A 17768-nucleotide genomic window follows, 5' to 3' on the forward strand; every position below is an offset into this window, starting at 1 on the left:
AATCAGCAGATTGATCATAACAGAAACAGCTGTTTGTTGCAGCCCTGCTGATCAAATCTGTCGGCACCACATGTTTCAGTCCTGCACTCAGGACCAGAATCAGAACCGTCCGTCTGTCTATATAACTGCCTATAACTGTTCTGATAACTGTTAACTGCTGCTCAGTATAAACACCGGCTCGTCTGCTCGTCTTTCTGTTCTGGTTCTGGTGTCTCAGTCAGACTCCTCCTCCTCATCACTCGCTCTGACCTTCATCACACTCGACTGAACTGGCAGTGACAGAAACGTGTTTATCTGCTCCTGTAAGCAGTCCGAACCAAACACATCCACCTCTGAACGTCTCCTCCGCCCGCCTCAGCTGCTCGTCCGCCTCGTGTGGACGTCGACTGTAAACAGTCGCTCTTCCTTTTCTCGACGAGCTCGTACGAGAGGCTGCTTGGCGTCGCGTCACACTTTGAGTCTCAGGCCGTTTGAGTGGGCGTCTGCTCGTCTGTTGGGGTGAAACACTGACAGAGTAAAGCTCCAGTCGGTCTACCGTACAGCCGGACGTATGACACACACACGTGGACAGGAAACAAGATGGCGACCGCCTAAAGAACAGCTCCTTCTTATGTTTGTTCCCAGAACCGTCTGAGAAATGGTGGCTGTCTGTCACAGACCAGCTTCAACTGATCACATCAGCAGTAGGAGGAAAAATCCAACTGGCTGAATCAGACGAGAGAAGAGATCTGACCTCCGACCTGCAGCCGACTCGTCCTCACCGTCTGTTGGTTCTGAGCTCTGGTTCTGGTTAACTGATGTGTGAACACGCCTGCAGAGCCAGACTCCTGCTGGTCTGTATGACGCTGCCTGTCACTGGGATCAGGACTGCGTGCTGCTGCTCCTCCGTGTTCAACCACGTCACAGGACGAGGACGAGCGTCACAGCTTCTCTCAGTGATTTATGGCTGCAGACGATGAACCGAGACGCTTCTGAGATCGTGTTGATTTGAATAACAGCACGAAGGCAACAAAGGAAATGAACAGAGCAGAGTAATGAGCCATCACCCTGAGTGTGTGTGTGTGTGTGTGTGTGTGTGTGTGTCAGTGTCAGAATATGCAGTAAAGGTTTATTATGCTGTATTTATGTCTCCGTGACTCTCTGGGCCTCCAGCTGCTCTCAGCTCTCTCTGTGAGCACAAACTCTTAAAGTTCCTTCACAGTATTTCGTCCTGACCTCGAACGTCTTTCTGCAGGACAAACTGTCTACGCTGTCCCTGACCAGGCAGCACGGAGACACAAATCTTTGCAGTCATTCCTCAACAATGACGCGTCGGTTTGTTTCTGCTGAAGAGATTTAGCGCTGCAGTACATCTGCTGCTGTGTGAAGGTGCTGAAGTGAAAGTGACTGCAGCTCAGCGTTCAGCTCGTCTGTGGCTGCTGGGTTGTTTTCTGACATGAAGCTTTGAGGATTTGATTTGATTTTCCTCTGCACACATTCAAGTGTTGCGATGCTAAACAAGCTAACGCTGTCTGATTTGTGTGTGTGCAGCTGTTTGTTTCTGTGACTGATATCAGTCGTCCATCAGAGTGAGTCACGTTCAGGTTCCATGAAGCTCGTCTTCATCTTTCATCCTCTGAAACACACAAGCAGCCTGCAGACATCACACACGCGCACACACACACACACACACACACACACACACACACACACACACACACACACAGACTCACTTTAATTAATGGAAAGCGTAGCTGCAGTCGCTGTGGTGGCAGCGTGGCTCTGACCTCCCACTCCTCAATGTGACAGTATTGACCCTTCATGATAAATAATACATGAACACACACACACACACACACACACACACACACACACACACACACACACTCCCCCTGTATTGTATGATTAAACCCAGCACGTGCTGATCATATCACAATCACAATCATTATTGTTGATCGGTAATTAAACTTGACAACATCCTCTGTGTTTATTTACATGAATGAATCAGCTGAAATGATCTCTGATGTATTTATACATAATAATAATTCTGTCAGCTGCAGTATGAATGTCAGTGTGGCCCAACACTGCAGGACGACGTTAGAACAGAAGTCTCGATGTGTTTCGAAGACGTGTGATGACAAAAACAGAATGGAGCAGGAAAACGTGTCCCGACTTAATGAAAGTGTCATCAGGGTCCCGGTTACATGATGCAGTGAAATCACCAACAACCGTTATTTAACTCACAAATAATGAACAAGTCAAAGTGATTTAGATTAATACATTAATGATGAAGATTAGTTCAAAGAAACAGTTTTCCGGAGGAACTACGTCACCAGTAACGCAACATCACCAGACTCCATTAACAAATGTAGTGATTTAAGAGTTGTTGATTAAACAAAACTTATAACGTTGTGAAACTGTGTCTCTGACAGATTCATTGGACTCTTCTTCTAACTTCAGAAGCTGAAGTTGTGAAAAGTGTCAATTTGTGGCAGCATGTCTGTACCAGCCTGTCTGCTTCTGTGTCTGAAACGTATCAGAGAATAAAACATATTAAAGTTAAATATACGACTTCTTTGAGGAGAGCAGAAAGTGGACAAAGTCACCAGACTCTTTTTAATAATGATGCATGATCATTTTTTAGCAACTTTAAAATCATAATGTTTATTTTCTGTAGTAATAATTCTGCTCACAGTCCGTCTCTCCTGCACTCGTCTACTGAAGAACACAGTGAACAAAGTTACTCACAGATTCGATTGTTGGCTTTTACTTTGCACGTGTTTTGTGATCGGATCAGAACCAGGACAAAATTTGGCCACAGTCGTCTCGTAGTTTGATCTGTTCAACTTAAAGTTTTTGTTATGTAGTGAATCTGATTCAGATCTGTGAGCTAAAACCTTCAGAGTGACGGAAACATTACAAACACTGTACACACTATAAACTGCTCTAATAAATAAAATCAGAAACTCCCATAGAAAAAGAGAAACTGAACCACAGTCGGTTGCCGTGGTGATGAACAGAACTTTAATTTAGCATTATGGTAATTTTTAACGTATTTATTAATTTGTTTGTACTTGATTTTAGTCTTGATCTGTGTGGCAGCAGACGGACTGTACGACAGTTTGGGTCATAAGTCCATTTGGTCTGAAGCTCGTGGAACATTTTATAAATCGTCCTCGTACGTAAACGACTGAACGGTCAGCGACTCTCAAAACAACATGGCAGCTGCAGCGCAGCAGCGACAGATGTAGCTGAGCATCTTTGAACAGTCACAGATTGTTCAGGTGTCAGAAAACATGACAGTTTCTTCTGTAACTTAACCTACAAATTAAGTTATCGAGTTAAATTAACTTTTGGTTTCATGATGGACACAAACCAGAGTGAAAGTCCTGCGCTTCAGAACCTGAACATCCTCCCTCCTCGTCCTCGTCCTCGTCCTCGTCCTCTGCAGACTTTGCACTTGTTACACTGTTTCTGCTGTAAAAGATATCATATCCACTAGAGGTCGCCTGTAGTCGTAATAACCTGCATCGCGGGTGTCGATCTTTCACTTCACACAGAAACCGACCAAGTTATTTCAGTTCAGTGTCAGGAGTCATCAGTCTTCTGTTGGTGCAGCTGCAGGATCATCCTCACATTATTTTCCACCTTCTGTTTGTCAGTTTATTATAAAGCTTGTGTTCACAGATGTGCTGGACATATGCAAACACCAGTTTTTAATCATAGTTGGGATTTATAATAAAATCCTAGACGTAGTGTGTGTGTGTGTACATTTACAGAAACTTTGACTCATGCTCATCTATATTTTGGAGACACAGTAATCATGATGATTATTGATTGGAAGAGTCAGCTGATCTGTGTGAAGGTTTAGATACTGCGGTGACATCACACCGGATGGATGAACAGACTGTTGCTGTTCTCAGGCTGCTGGAGGAGTTTATAAGCTCCACCATGTTTTCAGATCTTTGTCTTCGGCTGGCTCTCGGTCATGAACATGATCTACTTTATTGATCAGCGACTCATTTCCAGCATTAACATTCATTTTGCATTTTGCAGGCATTTTGCATTGACTGTTATGATATCATGTTGGTGTGGAGAGCGCCTCCATGTGAGAACGTTTCCAAGTTGGGGATTTTTGAAAGGAAGGAAGGAAGGAAGGCGATCAGGCAGGTTTATTAATCTGAACAGTGTTCGGTGTGCGTCCTCAAGTTTTATAAATGAGACTCCTGGTGAACGTTGTGCAGCGTTTTAGCATCACCTTCCTGCAGAGTTGTCTCACTCTGCTCCACCTGCTGTCCAATCACTGACTGAATGTTGTGATGATGCATATGTGATGGACCAATCATGTGTGAGGACATGCAGAGGTCAAACCTGGAGACTGATTCTCTTAAACGATTCTTGGAAGAGCAAAACCGATGACATTAATGTTCCATTACCAGGAGATGGCAGGAGATACGGCTGATGTGTGAGTTCTGTAACAACACAGTTATGAATCATAGACATGCTGATCATGACCGTGTGATGAATCAGCTGGACGTATACATGCAGCAGTGGATACAGACATCTTTGGAATGTGGCTGTAATTGTGCCGAACGTGACGACTCGTCTCAGCCTTACGATCGTCTCTTCGTCACAGCTCAGAGATTCAGTTTCACGCAACATGAACCAATACCTGGTTCACAGTGAGACATATGTCAGTGTGATGGTGACACTGGAGGATGTGGTGATGATGATGATGATGATGATGATGATGATGATGATGATGATGATGATGATGATGATGATGATGGTGGTGGTGGTGGTGGCAGCTCTCAGTCTGATGATTATAACCCATTTCCAACAGTAGCTTCCTGTCTTCTGCTCACTTCCTGTTTCTCTGCTTCACATGTTGGAGTAATTTTCTCATTTTTGGTTTTACATTCTTACAAGTTTGATTTAAATTTGGGGCTTCAGACGACATAAATGTGAAGATCAAGAAATAACTAGTAGAATAAGAACCTGTTCACAGCTGCAGTTAACATCCTGTGATCTGATGTCACCACACATACAAATCCATCACTGAGACAAACAGACTCCATGTTTCCACACAAAGACTGAAAGAAGTTCATGTAGAACATTGGCTGAATGAACAAGAAGGTCCAAATAATGCAGAATGAGTCAGAGACAGAGTTTCACAGAGTTTATAAAGTGTCTCCAACTCAACAACTCACTAAACTGACACATTTGTTGAGGGAGTCTGGGGACTTTCTCCACGGGGACAAAGAAGGAGCCTATACTGTTGATTCAGACCTGAGATTTGTATTTACAACAGTTGTGTTGCACTCAGAAACTGCGTGGGTGCCAAATCATACAAAATACTAATTTCTACATAATGTTGCTTTAATATTTTGATTTTAATGCAGAATTTACAGGAAGACTCCAGTGATTTAGAATTTGTCAGAGACAGTTTCACAATGTTTGTTGAGTTTCTCCTCATGAAACAACTCTTAAATTCACTACATTTGTTAAGGGAGTCTGGTGTTGTTGTGTTACTGGTTCAATGGTTGGATCAGTGGAAACAGACAGCTGCTGCTGACATCAGCAGGTTAACAAACATGTCATTTACTTCACAGCCTAGAAGATCATATCAAGTGTTCTTGTTTATTTCTCGACTGTGTTTTAAAACCCACATATTGAGTTTTGTAGGAACCTGCTGCTCTCTGAAACCCTCTGCTCCTGTCACTGTGTCTCTTTTTAAACAGCAGCAGCAGAATATGGAAACTACAAACAGAACAGACTTCACTGTGAAGTCTGTTATTTTGCAAGAAGAAACTTAAATTTCCTGAAGCACTCATTGTAAAAATGTATTCAGCTTGTCCAGGCTGAGTATGCAAAGACTGTTGGTGTAGGGCTGCATGCTCAATCACACACACACACACACACACACACCACTGTGATGTCAGTGACAATAAGAAGGCAGACGTCACCTGCAGTCAGATACAGAGGTTTATTAACACACAGGTAAAGGACAGCAGACAGTGAGGAGAGGCAGTGCAGGAGGGAGATGCAGTGAATACAGTGAGGACAAAAACACAAAAACACATCGGCCCTGATTTCCCCTCAGTCCTGCTGATTATTCACCATAGAGGCAAATCTTGTCTTCGTCACCTGTTCATCGTCACATTTATTCTGCACAGTAAATAAAAAAAAACATTAGAAAGTCTCCATGTGAACCCACAAACACTTCTACTTCTTCTTCAGCATTAATATTGTCAGCTGATGTTCCAGAGGGTTTTATTTATTATTACTCTTTTGTTTTTCTGAACTCCAGTTCTTACTGATGACAGTAATCATGTACCAGAGGAGGAGGAGGAGTGGAGAGGGAGAGGAAGAGAAAGAGGGAGTTGAGAATCAAACCTTATCCTTTAAAAATCTATTTTTACTCACTAAAAGCTTTTCTTCTTCTGTCTGGCTTGTCTACTCTAACGCAGTTGTGACAGACGCAGCTACACTACGCAGGTTGTTTTCTAACTGACAGAAACAAAGAAGATGCTAAAAAGCTCTACAAAAAGATCTTAGTTTTCTCTCTGTGTCTCTGTACGAGACGAGAAGGCATCAAGAAGGTAGCAAATGTTCATTAAAGGTACAAGCCGTGCTTAAAGGGACAGCCCAGTGCTGTGTGAGAAGCAGTCCATGCACCTGCTGTGAGACCTCCTGACGTCCTCTCAGCTGTTTCTGCACACTGTTACAGTTTCCTGGCTCAGACTTTGAGACTGTTTCTGCAGCTTCTTTCTATTCTTGGTCTGATTGAATCCTGACAGGTTTGTCTGTCCTCACTATCGTCCCTACACTGTCTGTCTGTGAGAGCCCGTCCCGTCACAGTGCGTTGGTTCGTGGCCGTGGAGCTGAGTGAGGGAAACAATAGTTCATTTGGTTTAAATTGCACTTGATCTGTTTCATCTGAGAAGCTAAAGGTGAGAAGCTGTCGGTCAGAGTGGATCACTGGTCTGCTCAGGAGGAGTGCTGGGTGCAGTGGGAGGTGGTGAGGAGATGACCAGAGAAACAGGAAGTGAGGGACAGGTGATCTTAGTCTGTGTCTCTCTATTGGTCCCGTTGCTATGGCGAGATGATGGGAGTGTCTGAGAAGACGGACATGATGGAGTCCGTCTCTCCTGCCCTCTGCTGCTTCGAGTGCTGCTCTGCCCCTAGCAGTAACCCCGGCCCCAGGTGTCCCCCTGCTACAGGCCCCGCCCTCAGTCTGCCGTTCTGCTGCTCTTTGATTGGCTCCAGAAACACCACATGCTTGTTGGTACTGACCTTGCGGCCCGGGCCCTCAGTGGATGCTGGCGGGGTGGGGGTGAGGATGGAGGATTGGGCGCTCCCTGCCCCGACCTCGTTCCCCTGGCTTGAGGTGGCCGTGGCGGGGGCGGAGGCCTTGCGACAGGGAGGGCAGCGGCAGGGCGTCAGGTACAGGTACATGAGGACCAGCACCAGGCTCACCACGCAGCCCAGCAGCGTGGTGAATCCCGTGTTGAAGGACTCATGAAGCTCCCGGTCAGGGTGCAGCACCACCGTCACGTTGACCTCTCGCGTCTCGTTGCGCTGCCGCTGCAGGTCCCGAGCCATGCACCAGTAGATCCCAGAATCCTCTGCACGTGCTGCCACGATCTTCAGGCTGCCGTTAGTGAACATCTTTAATGATTCGTTGTTTCCTGGCGGTGCCACGTACTCCTGATTGGGTGACACCCAGAGGAAGGTGACGTGCTGCCCGCTGAGAGTGGTCACACAGTGCAGCACCACGGGCTCCCCGGCCTTCACTGAGACACTGCTGTTCTGCTCCTTCAGCAGCCCAATCATGGCTGTCAGGTTACATGTTTCAGAGTACCGGTCATTCCTGAAGAAACGCACTTTCTTTATCCCGTAGGCCAGACAGGTGTGCTCCTGCCTGAACTCTGTGACGGAGGCGAAGCCTCTCTGTTCCCAGTGCAGCAAAAGTCCGTACATGGAGCACTCACACACCAGAGAGTTGTTGTGCAGGTACAGTCCTCTCTGCACTGACAGGGGTAAGTTTGATATGTCCTCCAGGGGTAGTTTAGGCAGGCGGTTTGAGGACAGGTCCAGCATGGACAGGTGAGGATGGCTGTGCTCTTGGATAGAAAAGAAGGGGAAGTCAGTGAGCAGGTTGTGACTGAGGTAGGCCTTGCGGAGGCTGTTCAGTCCTGCCAGAGCTCTGATCTCCACACGGACGATCCGGTTGTTGAACAGCAGCAGTTCCTCCAGTCCGGGCAAATCCTGGAAATAATGTGGCTCCAAAACACGAAGCTGATTGGATGACAAGTCCAGATGTTGGAGCATAGTCCCAGAGGTGTTTCGAAATGCCCCCGGCTGAACAGCGGTCAGCAGGTTGTGAGCTAACCGTAACGTCTCCAGTCGATAAAGTCCTTCAAAGGCGCCCCCCTCCAGCTGCTCGATCCGGTTGTGGCTGAGATCCAGAGTGACGGCAGAGACGGGCATTTCTGCGGGGACCCGCTCCAGGCCGGCAGCGGTGCAGCTCAGGATGTCCGAGGCACAGAGGCAGCGGGCTGCCTGAGAAGAGTCCTGAGACTGGCAGATGGAGGTCTGGACTGGGCTGAGCCAGACCAACAACACAACAACAGACCACAATGATGGTGAAGCTGCTACCACACCCTGCAGGACACCAGCGTTACCAGCAACACACAACATGACGCCAGCAGCTCTGTGGGCATCAGACCTGTTTCTTATATCTCTGTCACCGTCTCCTCTTTACAGCAGTGAGAACATGAAGCTTCACATCCTTCTTTAGTCGGATTCATCTCATTTGTTGAACAACACAAACAGACTCCTGACGGACTAACACATCCCACTGAACAGTTTGCATTTTGATCTGGTTCCAGTTACACATTGAAGTGAAGTATCTTCTCTGCTGCTGCTCTGCTGTGTTTCTGCCACAGGGCGAATCTCCCAGAGTCAGTGTTTCACTCTGATCTTTTTCATGACACGTCCAAGACTGAAATCTTATTTGCTTTGCTGTATTGAAGCCACAGGGCAAAGAACAAGTGCTCACTGGCTCAGTTTCATGTGTGCTTCCAGCTGATCGTTTGTTTTGTTCAGCCCTGTTAATGTTGAATGAGGCGACTGCATTTGCATCCACCAGGCAGCGCGGCAGCCATCTGGAGAGGCCAGCAGGAAAACAGGAGAGGTGGCTGCATGAGATCAGTGAGAGGTGCAGGTGTGTCAACAAACACTCCTCTGCTCTGCCTCGGTTCAGGTGAATGAAAGGGAAATATTGTGGTTCAAAGATAAGAGTCAAAGTTTAAAACTCATCCAGGTGTTTGGTACAGTGGAACGCAGATGGAGCACATTGTGGTGTTAAAATATTCTCCCTGATCGTCAGTTTTTATTCCAGACAGAGGAAACATCATCAGAGCAGCTGTGACTTGCTCTCACCTCTACAATCCATCAGTAGACTGAAGCATGTCTGAATCCTCAGTCCTACAATTTGTTTCCTTTTATGATCGATTTCTCTCGAGCATTAAGCCGACATCAAACTAATTTCCAGAGAAGTAGTCAGACCAGGCTGCAGAGCATCTCTCCAAACAAACCTTCACCTTCCCCACCCGAGCTGATTCCCTCTGCTCTTCACTCGGCAGCTCGTCTCGTGATGCGGGAGCCTCGTCGTAGTTGGTGTCTTTGTTTTCACGCCAAGTCGGGTTTTGTGAATCACGGCTACCGTGTTCTGCCGCCCACAGCCCGCCCCGAGTCCCGGATCAGATTTTCAAAGCAGTCAGCATCCTGTCCACTCCACTTCGCTTCGCTTCACTTCACTTCACTTCACTTCACTCAGTCAGTCAATCACAGGCAGCGGCAGCAGCTTTCACACTGTGTGTCTTTTTTTCCTCCTCTGGCTGATTCGTCCTTTTCTTCCTCTCAGCTGTGGGAGGATCAGAGATGTTCAAACGGCTTCACTTCTCTTCCCCCGACATCCCAAACATGAAACATACAGCGCTGAGCTCCTCGTTGTCTCCACCGAGAACGAGGAGAGTTCTCCAGATGTCACTGATGATCCAGATGTGTGTGTGTGTGTGTGTGTGTGTGTATGTGTGTGAGTGTGTGTGGAGGCTGAGCTGACTGCAGTCGCTGCTGCCTCCCGTCTGCTCCACTCTCGCTCTCAGCTGCCTCTTCTGGTGCTTTCCCAGCTCCTCCTCCTCTTCCTCTCCACCACTCCGGTTTTACCCTCCTCCCCTCAGCACCCCCCACCAATCCCAATCCTCTTCTCACCCCTCCCCCCCAGGTTCAGGAGGGATCTGATTGGTCAGACAGCGATGCCCATGAGAAAGACATGACTGCTTTGTTGATTTTCTTCATCAGCAAACAGAATTTATTTGTACATTTCTGAGGCAGTGAGGATGGAAACAGGCTGACAGCAGCTCCTGTCATGTGAGGCAGAATGTTTCATGTTGAGTTGGTAATTGTTGGAAAGACGACTCAGACTCAGACGTTTCTGTTTTTTGATAGAAGTTTCTTGTCCAGTGATCTATGATGAAGTCATTTCATCCACAGTTAATATCAAAGTATTCATTAGAGAGGCTCGAGGATAGACTTTGCAGATGAAACTGATCCTGATACGAGCCGCCTGCAGCCTGTGGATCCACATTATCAGTTCATGGCTTCTCAGCTTTTCTCCTGAGAATTTGTCTTATTACTTGTGTTTGTAGTTTTTGCTCATCGTGACTGAGAGCTGAAACTGATTCAGTCAACACAATACAATCCTGTAGTCTGTGGTTTGCAAGATGACCAGGATGATATCTGACACTAACGAGCAGTCAGGTTACTTTAAATGCTGTGTTGACAGGAGATCATCCATCATGAGGTGGAGCCGGTCCACTGGGCCCGGTTCTCTTTTGTCTTTTCTTCAACAGCTACGTGCTTCTCCTGAACAGTCTGTGTGTCATTAGAAATGAATTGTCCTTTTGTTGGTTTGTAATTAAAGGACACAGAACACAGTAGACGGTGTTGACATGAAACACACTCTGGGACACAGTCGGTGACATTATGCAGCCCTGTGAATCACAAGACTCCTCCAACACAACATGTCCTCTGCTCCTTCTCACTGTGGAGAGACAGAGACGTCTGAGAGAGAGACAGACACAGGTGAAGGTGAGGAGGGCGTCCCTGGGAAGACAGGATGAAGGACAGACAGCAGTGTCTCTGTGTGAGGTGTCATGGCTGCTGCAGTGAGAAGGTCAGAGTCAACTTTAGTGGAAAATGTCAGCATGTTTCCACGTCGGCCTGTCTGGACTCCTCCTGTGAGGGACACAGGTGACCTATCAGCAGCTGAGGAGCAGATCCATGTTTCCCTCTGAAGGCCACAGAGACACGAAGGAGTCTGAGTCATTTTTGTTCTACATAGTTTTAGTTGATCATGAAATCAGACTTCTAGTTCTTTCTGCTGTCGTCTCACAAGTGTCTGATGGTTTCATCTGGATGGACCAGCAGGAGAAAAGGGATGCTACATTTAGTTGTGTTGGACCTCAGATCACTGATGTGAACATCTCGTACGGTACCACCCACCAAGACTACAGCACTACATGGCAACAACACTACATCGCTACAGCACTACAACACTACATCACTACAACACTACATCACTACAGCACTACATCACTACAGCACTACAACACTACATCACTACAGCACTACAACACTACATCACTACAACACTACATCGCTACAGCACTACAACACTACAAGGCTACAACACTACATTGTTACAACACTACAGCACTACAACACTACATCACTACAGCACTACAACACTACATCACTACAACACTACATCGCTACAGCACTACAACACTACAAGGCTACAACACTACATTGTTACAACACTACAGCACTACAACACTACATCACTACAGCACTACAACACTACATCACTACAACACTACATCACTACAGCACTACATCACTACAGCACTACAACACTACATCACTACAGCACTACAACACTACATCACTACAACACTACATCGCTACAGCACTACAACACTACAAGGCTACAACACTACATTGTTACAACACTACATCGCTACAGCACTACAACACTACAAGGCTACAACACTACATTGTTACATCACTACAGCACTACAACACTACATCACTACAACACTACATCACTACAACACTACATCGCTACAGCACTACAACACTACAAGGCTACAACACTACATTGTTACATCACTACAGCACTACAACACTACAAGGCTACAACACTACATTTTTACAACACTACAGCACTACAACACTACATTGTTACAACACTACAGCACTACAACACTACATTGTTACAACACTACAACACTACAACGCTACATCACTACAAGGCTACAACACTACATCGCTACAGCACTACAACACTACAGCACTACAACACTACAACACTACAACGCTACATCACTACATCACTGCAAGGCTACAACACTACATCACTGCAAGGCTACAACACTACATCGCTACAGCACTACAGCACTACAACACTACAGCACTACAACGCTACAACACTACATCACTACAACGCTACAACACTACATCACTACAACACTACAACACTACAACACTACATCACTACAGCACTACAACACTACATCACTACAGCACTACAACACTACAAGGCTACAACACTACATTGTTACAGCACTACAACACTACATCACTACAGCACTACAACACTACAAGGCTACAACACTACATTGTTACAACACTACATCACTACAGCACTACTTTGTTACAACACTACAACGCTACATCACTACAAGGCTACAACACTACATCGCTACAACACTACATCACTACAGCACTACAGCACTACAACACTACAACACTACAGCACTACAACGCTACAACACTACAGCACTACAGCACTACAATGCTACATCACTACAGCACTACAACACTACATTGTTACAACACTACATCACTACATCACTACAGCACTACAGCACTACAACACTACAGCACTACAACGCTACAACACTACAGCACTACAACGCTACAACACTACAGCACTACAACACTACAACACTACAACACTACATCACGACAACACTACAACACTACATCGCTACAACACTATATTGTTGCAGGTCGACTCTGAGAAGAGTCCAGAAATAGTAAAAGAGGAAGAGAGACATGTACAGTATCCATCAGGAGACACAAAGGAGAGAGAGTGTGGGAGGCAGGTCTGTGGAAGCCCCGCCATTAAAGATTGATGCACAGAAGCTGGAGTGAGTGAGTGGCGCCGGGGGGAGGGAGGGGAGGGTTTGATTAGCAGGAATCAAACAGAGAGATAGATGGTTTTGGCTGAAGAAGAGGAGGCAGGTAGAGGCAGGATGTTCAGGTTGTTTTACCTGCTGGCTCTGTTTACTGGCAGATAACAGAGAAGCTCTGTGACTCACACATTAAATCACATCCATCTGATTGATGTCGTCTGTCTGCAGAGTCAGCGTTGGTTAGAGAGTCTCTGCAGAGAGTTACAGTGTGATCTGAAGACAAACAGAGGGGACCAAGTGTTACTGAATCTTAATGAAGAAACTTTAAACACACACATCCTGTTTCCAGTTGTTCCTGACTCTGATCAGGCCAAGTCTCTCCTCTAATGTCAACAAACACTTGTGGAGTAGTCAAATGTGAAAGTCCACTTATTGATCCCGTCGATCCTCGATGGGCTGTTAAACTGCACACAACACTCAGAACAGGTGGGAAAAGACTGGTCCCACCTCTCTCGGGTGTTATACTACAGACTGGTAACGTCTCAGCCAGGTTGTGCTTGTGTTACCAGATGAGCTCCTCAGGTGCTCGTCAGGTGTTCTGGTACCTGCATCCTCATGAATCACATGTAAAGCATCCAGAGGAGACGGTGCTTCAGGATTTCTCCTCTGCAGACTTGATGAGTGTTGTTGTGTTCGGCTCCTCTTCTTAGAAACAAATGGACCGCTGACATGTTGCAGGTGACAGAAGAGTTTCTTCAGCCTCCTCAAGGAGTCGACAGCCCGTCTGTTGCTCTGGAATCAGGACAGACTTCAGAATAGTGATTTGATTGGATGCATATTGATCAGATGATGATTGTGACCTTTTGAACTTCTTCTAAAGTAAAATGTTCTGATGATTTGAGGTGTGACCTCCTCTGTCCCCTGCCTTCTTCTTTTACCCCCTCAGGGTTTCTCGAGCTGCCTCCGTCCTGCTCTCCGACCCCTGTTTCCAGCTCCACTCCATCCAGCACCTGTTGGGAGAGGCCGGAGACTCCACTAGTCCGGCAGCGGCCGTCGCCTCCTCCATCCGTCCAGTCGTGGGCTCGCTGGGCTCGACCGTGGCTCCTCCCATACCTTCAGCCGCCGGAAACACGGCATCCTCAGAGCGGAAACACTTCTCCCTGCACGCATGTGAGTCAAACCCCGTGTTGCTTTGAGTCTTTAGTGTCTCCTCGAGTGATGTCTCCCATGTTAGAGGGAGGGGTGCATTGTGGTTAATGTATGCACTCAGTTCTCCATTCATCATGCGCTGTACGGATGTACATTTCTGAGTAGATTCATTTGTTCTGGATGGACTTCAGAGATAACGATATTATTGGAAAATTAACCAATTTAAAAATACTCATGTCAGAGAAACAGACTTTAGAAAAAGTCTTTTTTCAAGTTTGTCAGCCTTCGGCCTTCTCCTTCTCACCTGTCGATCCTAAGGTGTGCAAAAGCTGCACTCTGCAGAGAAACAGACATGAAACACATTTGACTCTGAGAAGAGGTGTGTTATTCCACCTACGATTGTTTTGAATATATCAAAGTCATCACATGTTATTTCCTGGATTATTGGACCAGTGTGAATTTGTTTCAAGTATTTTCTAAGGGAAACTTTTTAATGGTAAAGATGCCATTTATAGTGGAATCTCCACAATGGTTCATTCCACCTGAGCACTCGACTAAAACCTGCTCTGATTCACTTTATCAGCATTACAATTGTCGGAGGTTTCGCTGAGATGTTTCACTGTGGTTTGTTAGAGACTTGCAGCTGCATCACTTTTCAAATGTAATTTGTTTTAGGCGTAAATAAAATCTTGTGCCGTTTGCAGCTGTATTCACTCAGACGCAGTGACATCTACACTTACACATCTGAACACATATTTCTACCATATTATACCTTTATTCTTCAAACAGACCTTCTTGTTGCACTCTGTCCATGATGGGCATGTCATTATCAAGCAGAGAGAAAGAAAATTCAAAGTCGCAACATAAACAAACTGAGCTGAGCTAACAGTTACTGGCAGGTTAGCATGCTGTCATCATCATGCATTTAACATCATAGCCATACAGCTGCAGAGCGTCAGCAGCAGCAGGAAAGATGTCTGGTTTAATAGTCAGTTTGAGAACAAACAGACTCAGCCACTCCATCATAAAAACAAATCTTTGAAGGATGAATCGTTCCACACTGAAGCCAGGGTTCTCTTTATGGAGTTTCATTTTGCACCTTAAATTGGAACAATAATGCTGAGTTCATTCATTACTTTTAAAAATAACTCCCATACCCGCTCATCCACAGACACCCCACCACCCCTGACACCTCCTACACCTCCGACACTAACACACACACTTCACACATGGTGGAAAGAGATGGAGATCTGTGAATCCAGACAGACAGACAGACAGACAGACAGACAGACAGACAGACCAAGTGGCCTGGTCACCACAGCATCCTCCTCCGTTGCTGAGGCAACACAAGCCGTTTCCATGACCACCATGTGTTGCATCATCGGGAAGGCTTGCTGTGTGTGTGTGTGTGTGTGTGTGTGTGTATGTGTATGTGTGGAGGTCACACACTAATTTACACGTCATGTTTTGTCTTGTGTCAGAAGTCTTTTACTGCACTGCTTTCATTATATCAGTTATAGTTAATACAAGCGTACATTTACATTTAAAACTTGGTCAGATTTAAATACCCAAACGTATATAATGCAGGTGAAATGAGCTCCATCCTGACTGAGAGGGTGACTCACAAGTTTCAGCATCTTCAGCTGGCAGGTGTTGGGATCACAGAAAGACTCCTGAGCTTCAGGTTGAAGTTATTTCCGCGTGCAGAGGTTTGTGGGCTGCTGCTCCGTCTGTCCTCCGTCCTGCATGCGTCATGTAATGTCTTTGTCCTTTTGTCGTCCAGAGACCAGACAGTGTTTTTCTTTTGGTTTATTATGAAACAGCCATTCTTCAGACTTTTCTCTCACTTCTGTCGTAAGAGATACTTCGATCTATTGGCTGAACCACGTCACAGCGTAGAGTTTGTAATCAACCGTCAGGGATTTAAAACCTCGGTCCCTTAAACAAACTTCAGCTTCAGCATTCAGCTGATGGACATGCAGTGACTCATGTGTGTGTGGAGTGTTCTCTGTGACATAATGTCAGAGAAATGATCGACCACAAGAAGGAATCCTTTCATTATTTCTTGTTTTCAAGGATTTGTAGGTGTGTGTGTGTGTGTGTGTGTGTGTGTTTGTGTGTGTGTTGGTGGAAACACTTAAATCCCTGCAGCCCTGAATGATTTATTCATGAGCCTCTCTGGTGTAGTACTGTAGAAGCTCAGTGTTTTCTTTAGAATCTGGAGAGAAGGAGAGGCAGCGATGGAGGAGAAGACTGAGAATGAATGAAATGTTTCTCCAGTAGAGGAAGCAGATGGTTTATTTGACAAAATTAGAGCTACAAATCAGGAAGGTTTACCTGAACGTCCTGTACAATTAGTGGCTGTCGCTCTCGTCTGTAGAGGTCAGGTGGGAGGAGGGGACCAGGGCCTAGGAAAAACCCTTGTGCTTCCCATCCTCCAAGCACCAGCAGCGGAGCATTTTTACATGGTTTTATCCAAAACATAGCTTGTACACAATGACACATACTGGCAGTCTGGGACAGCAGAGGAGAGACTCCAGTTGTTACGACCAGGGCCTGGAGGAAACCCTGGTGCAACAGGGAAGTGAGACTCCCCTCTAATCCCGAATGGGGGTTCCCTTCAGTGTTTTGCTGTTGGCTAGGCTCCTGGTCTTCTGTGATGCACTGAGTTGGGCATTTAAAGATGCCTTGAGTTCGGCAAACCACTGAAGACTAGCTAGGTAAGTTAGCCATATTGGTATATTCTCATATTCTCATTAACTAGGACCATGTCAAAGATCAATCTAATTGCATTTTATGACATAATAAAGTTGTCACAATACCAGCATTTTACACTCACTAAAATATTATGATGTAAGTCATAAACCACTACTACTTGAAAGCACTTTCAATACTACAGCCAAAAAAAAAAAAAAAAAAAAGAAATCCGAGGCACAAAAGAAAAATATTTTTCTTTTTCTATTGATAACCTGCACACAGTGCTGGTACAGAAAAACTTTTGATCACATACCATCACATTAATAAGGTTAATATCTGTATAAGCAAAATCTGGTCATAGGTCTTTACAGGTTTGGTACTTTGAAACTATCAAATATTGATATTGAATCATTTTTTAAATACATTGTATTGAAGAAGTACTGAAGTATTGATACTTTTAACAAGCTCACATCATTTATTGAAAACATAAATATCTGTGATCTGAAATAAAAATGTATACCACAAAAATACCAAAGAAACTAGACCCAACCGTCACCAATAATGCTGTATATCCTCTGACTGACCCTGGGGAGTATGTGTAGGAGTTGGTGTTAATGAGTGGACGTCTGTAGCGTGGGAAAACTGATGACCTTTATACAGAACAGATACTGTGCC

The 17768-nt window shown here is 45.5% G+C and overlaps 2 protein-coding genes across 9 annotated transcripts in view; one reads left to right on the plus strand and one right to left on the minus strand.

The window, feature by feature from the left end:
* Nucleotides 1–17768, plus strand: part of LOC119020741 (E3 ubiquitin-protein ligase RNF123) — a 93291-nt gene that overhangs the window by 42375 nt on the left and 33148 nt on the right. For all 7 annotated transcript variants that reach the window (XR_005075408.1, XM_037100309.1, XM_037100310.1 and 4 more), the window contains exon 37: nt 14194–14417. Coding sequence is in view for 6 of the 7 variants with exons in the window: in XM_037100309.1 (XP_036956204.1) it covers nt 14194–14417 (224 nt within the window). In the remaining variant the exon portion in view is untranslated. The remainder of the gene's footprint in view (nt 1–14193; nt 14418–17768) is intronic.
* On the minus strand, nt 5429–10130 carry amigo3 (adhesion molecule with Ig-like domain 3). 2 transcript variants are annotated; one of them, XM_037100320.1, is made up of 2 exons: nt 7276–10130; nt 5429–6147 (listed from the first exon to the last, which is right to left on the minus strand). In XM_037100320.1, the coding sequence occupies exons 1-2, from the start codon at nt 8680–8682 to the stop codon at nt 6079–6081; spliced, it is 1476 nt and encodes a 491-aa protein (XP_036956215.1). In that variant the 5' UTR covers nt 8683–10130; the 3' UTR covers nt 5429–6078. The 2 variants fall into 2 exon arrangements, with proteins under 2 accessions (XP_036956215.1, XP_036956214.1); XM_037100319.1 differs by having other exon boundaries at nt 5443–10130.

Source organism: Acanthopagrus latus, chromosome 6 (assembly GCF_904848185.1).
Source record: "Acanthopagrus latus isolate v.2019 chromosome 6, fAcaLat1.1, whole genome shotgun sequence".
NCBI lineage: Eukaryota > Metazoa > Chordata > Actinopteri > Spariformes > Sparidae > Acanthopagrus > Acanthopagrus latus.

Excerpts from the sequence above, each read along its gene's own strand:
- amigo3 (XM_037100319.1), bottom strand. The coding sequence starts at position 8,682 with ATGTTGTGTGTTGCTGGTAACGCTGGTGTCCTGCAGGGTGTGGTAGCA.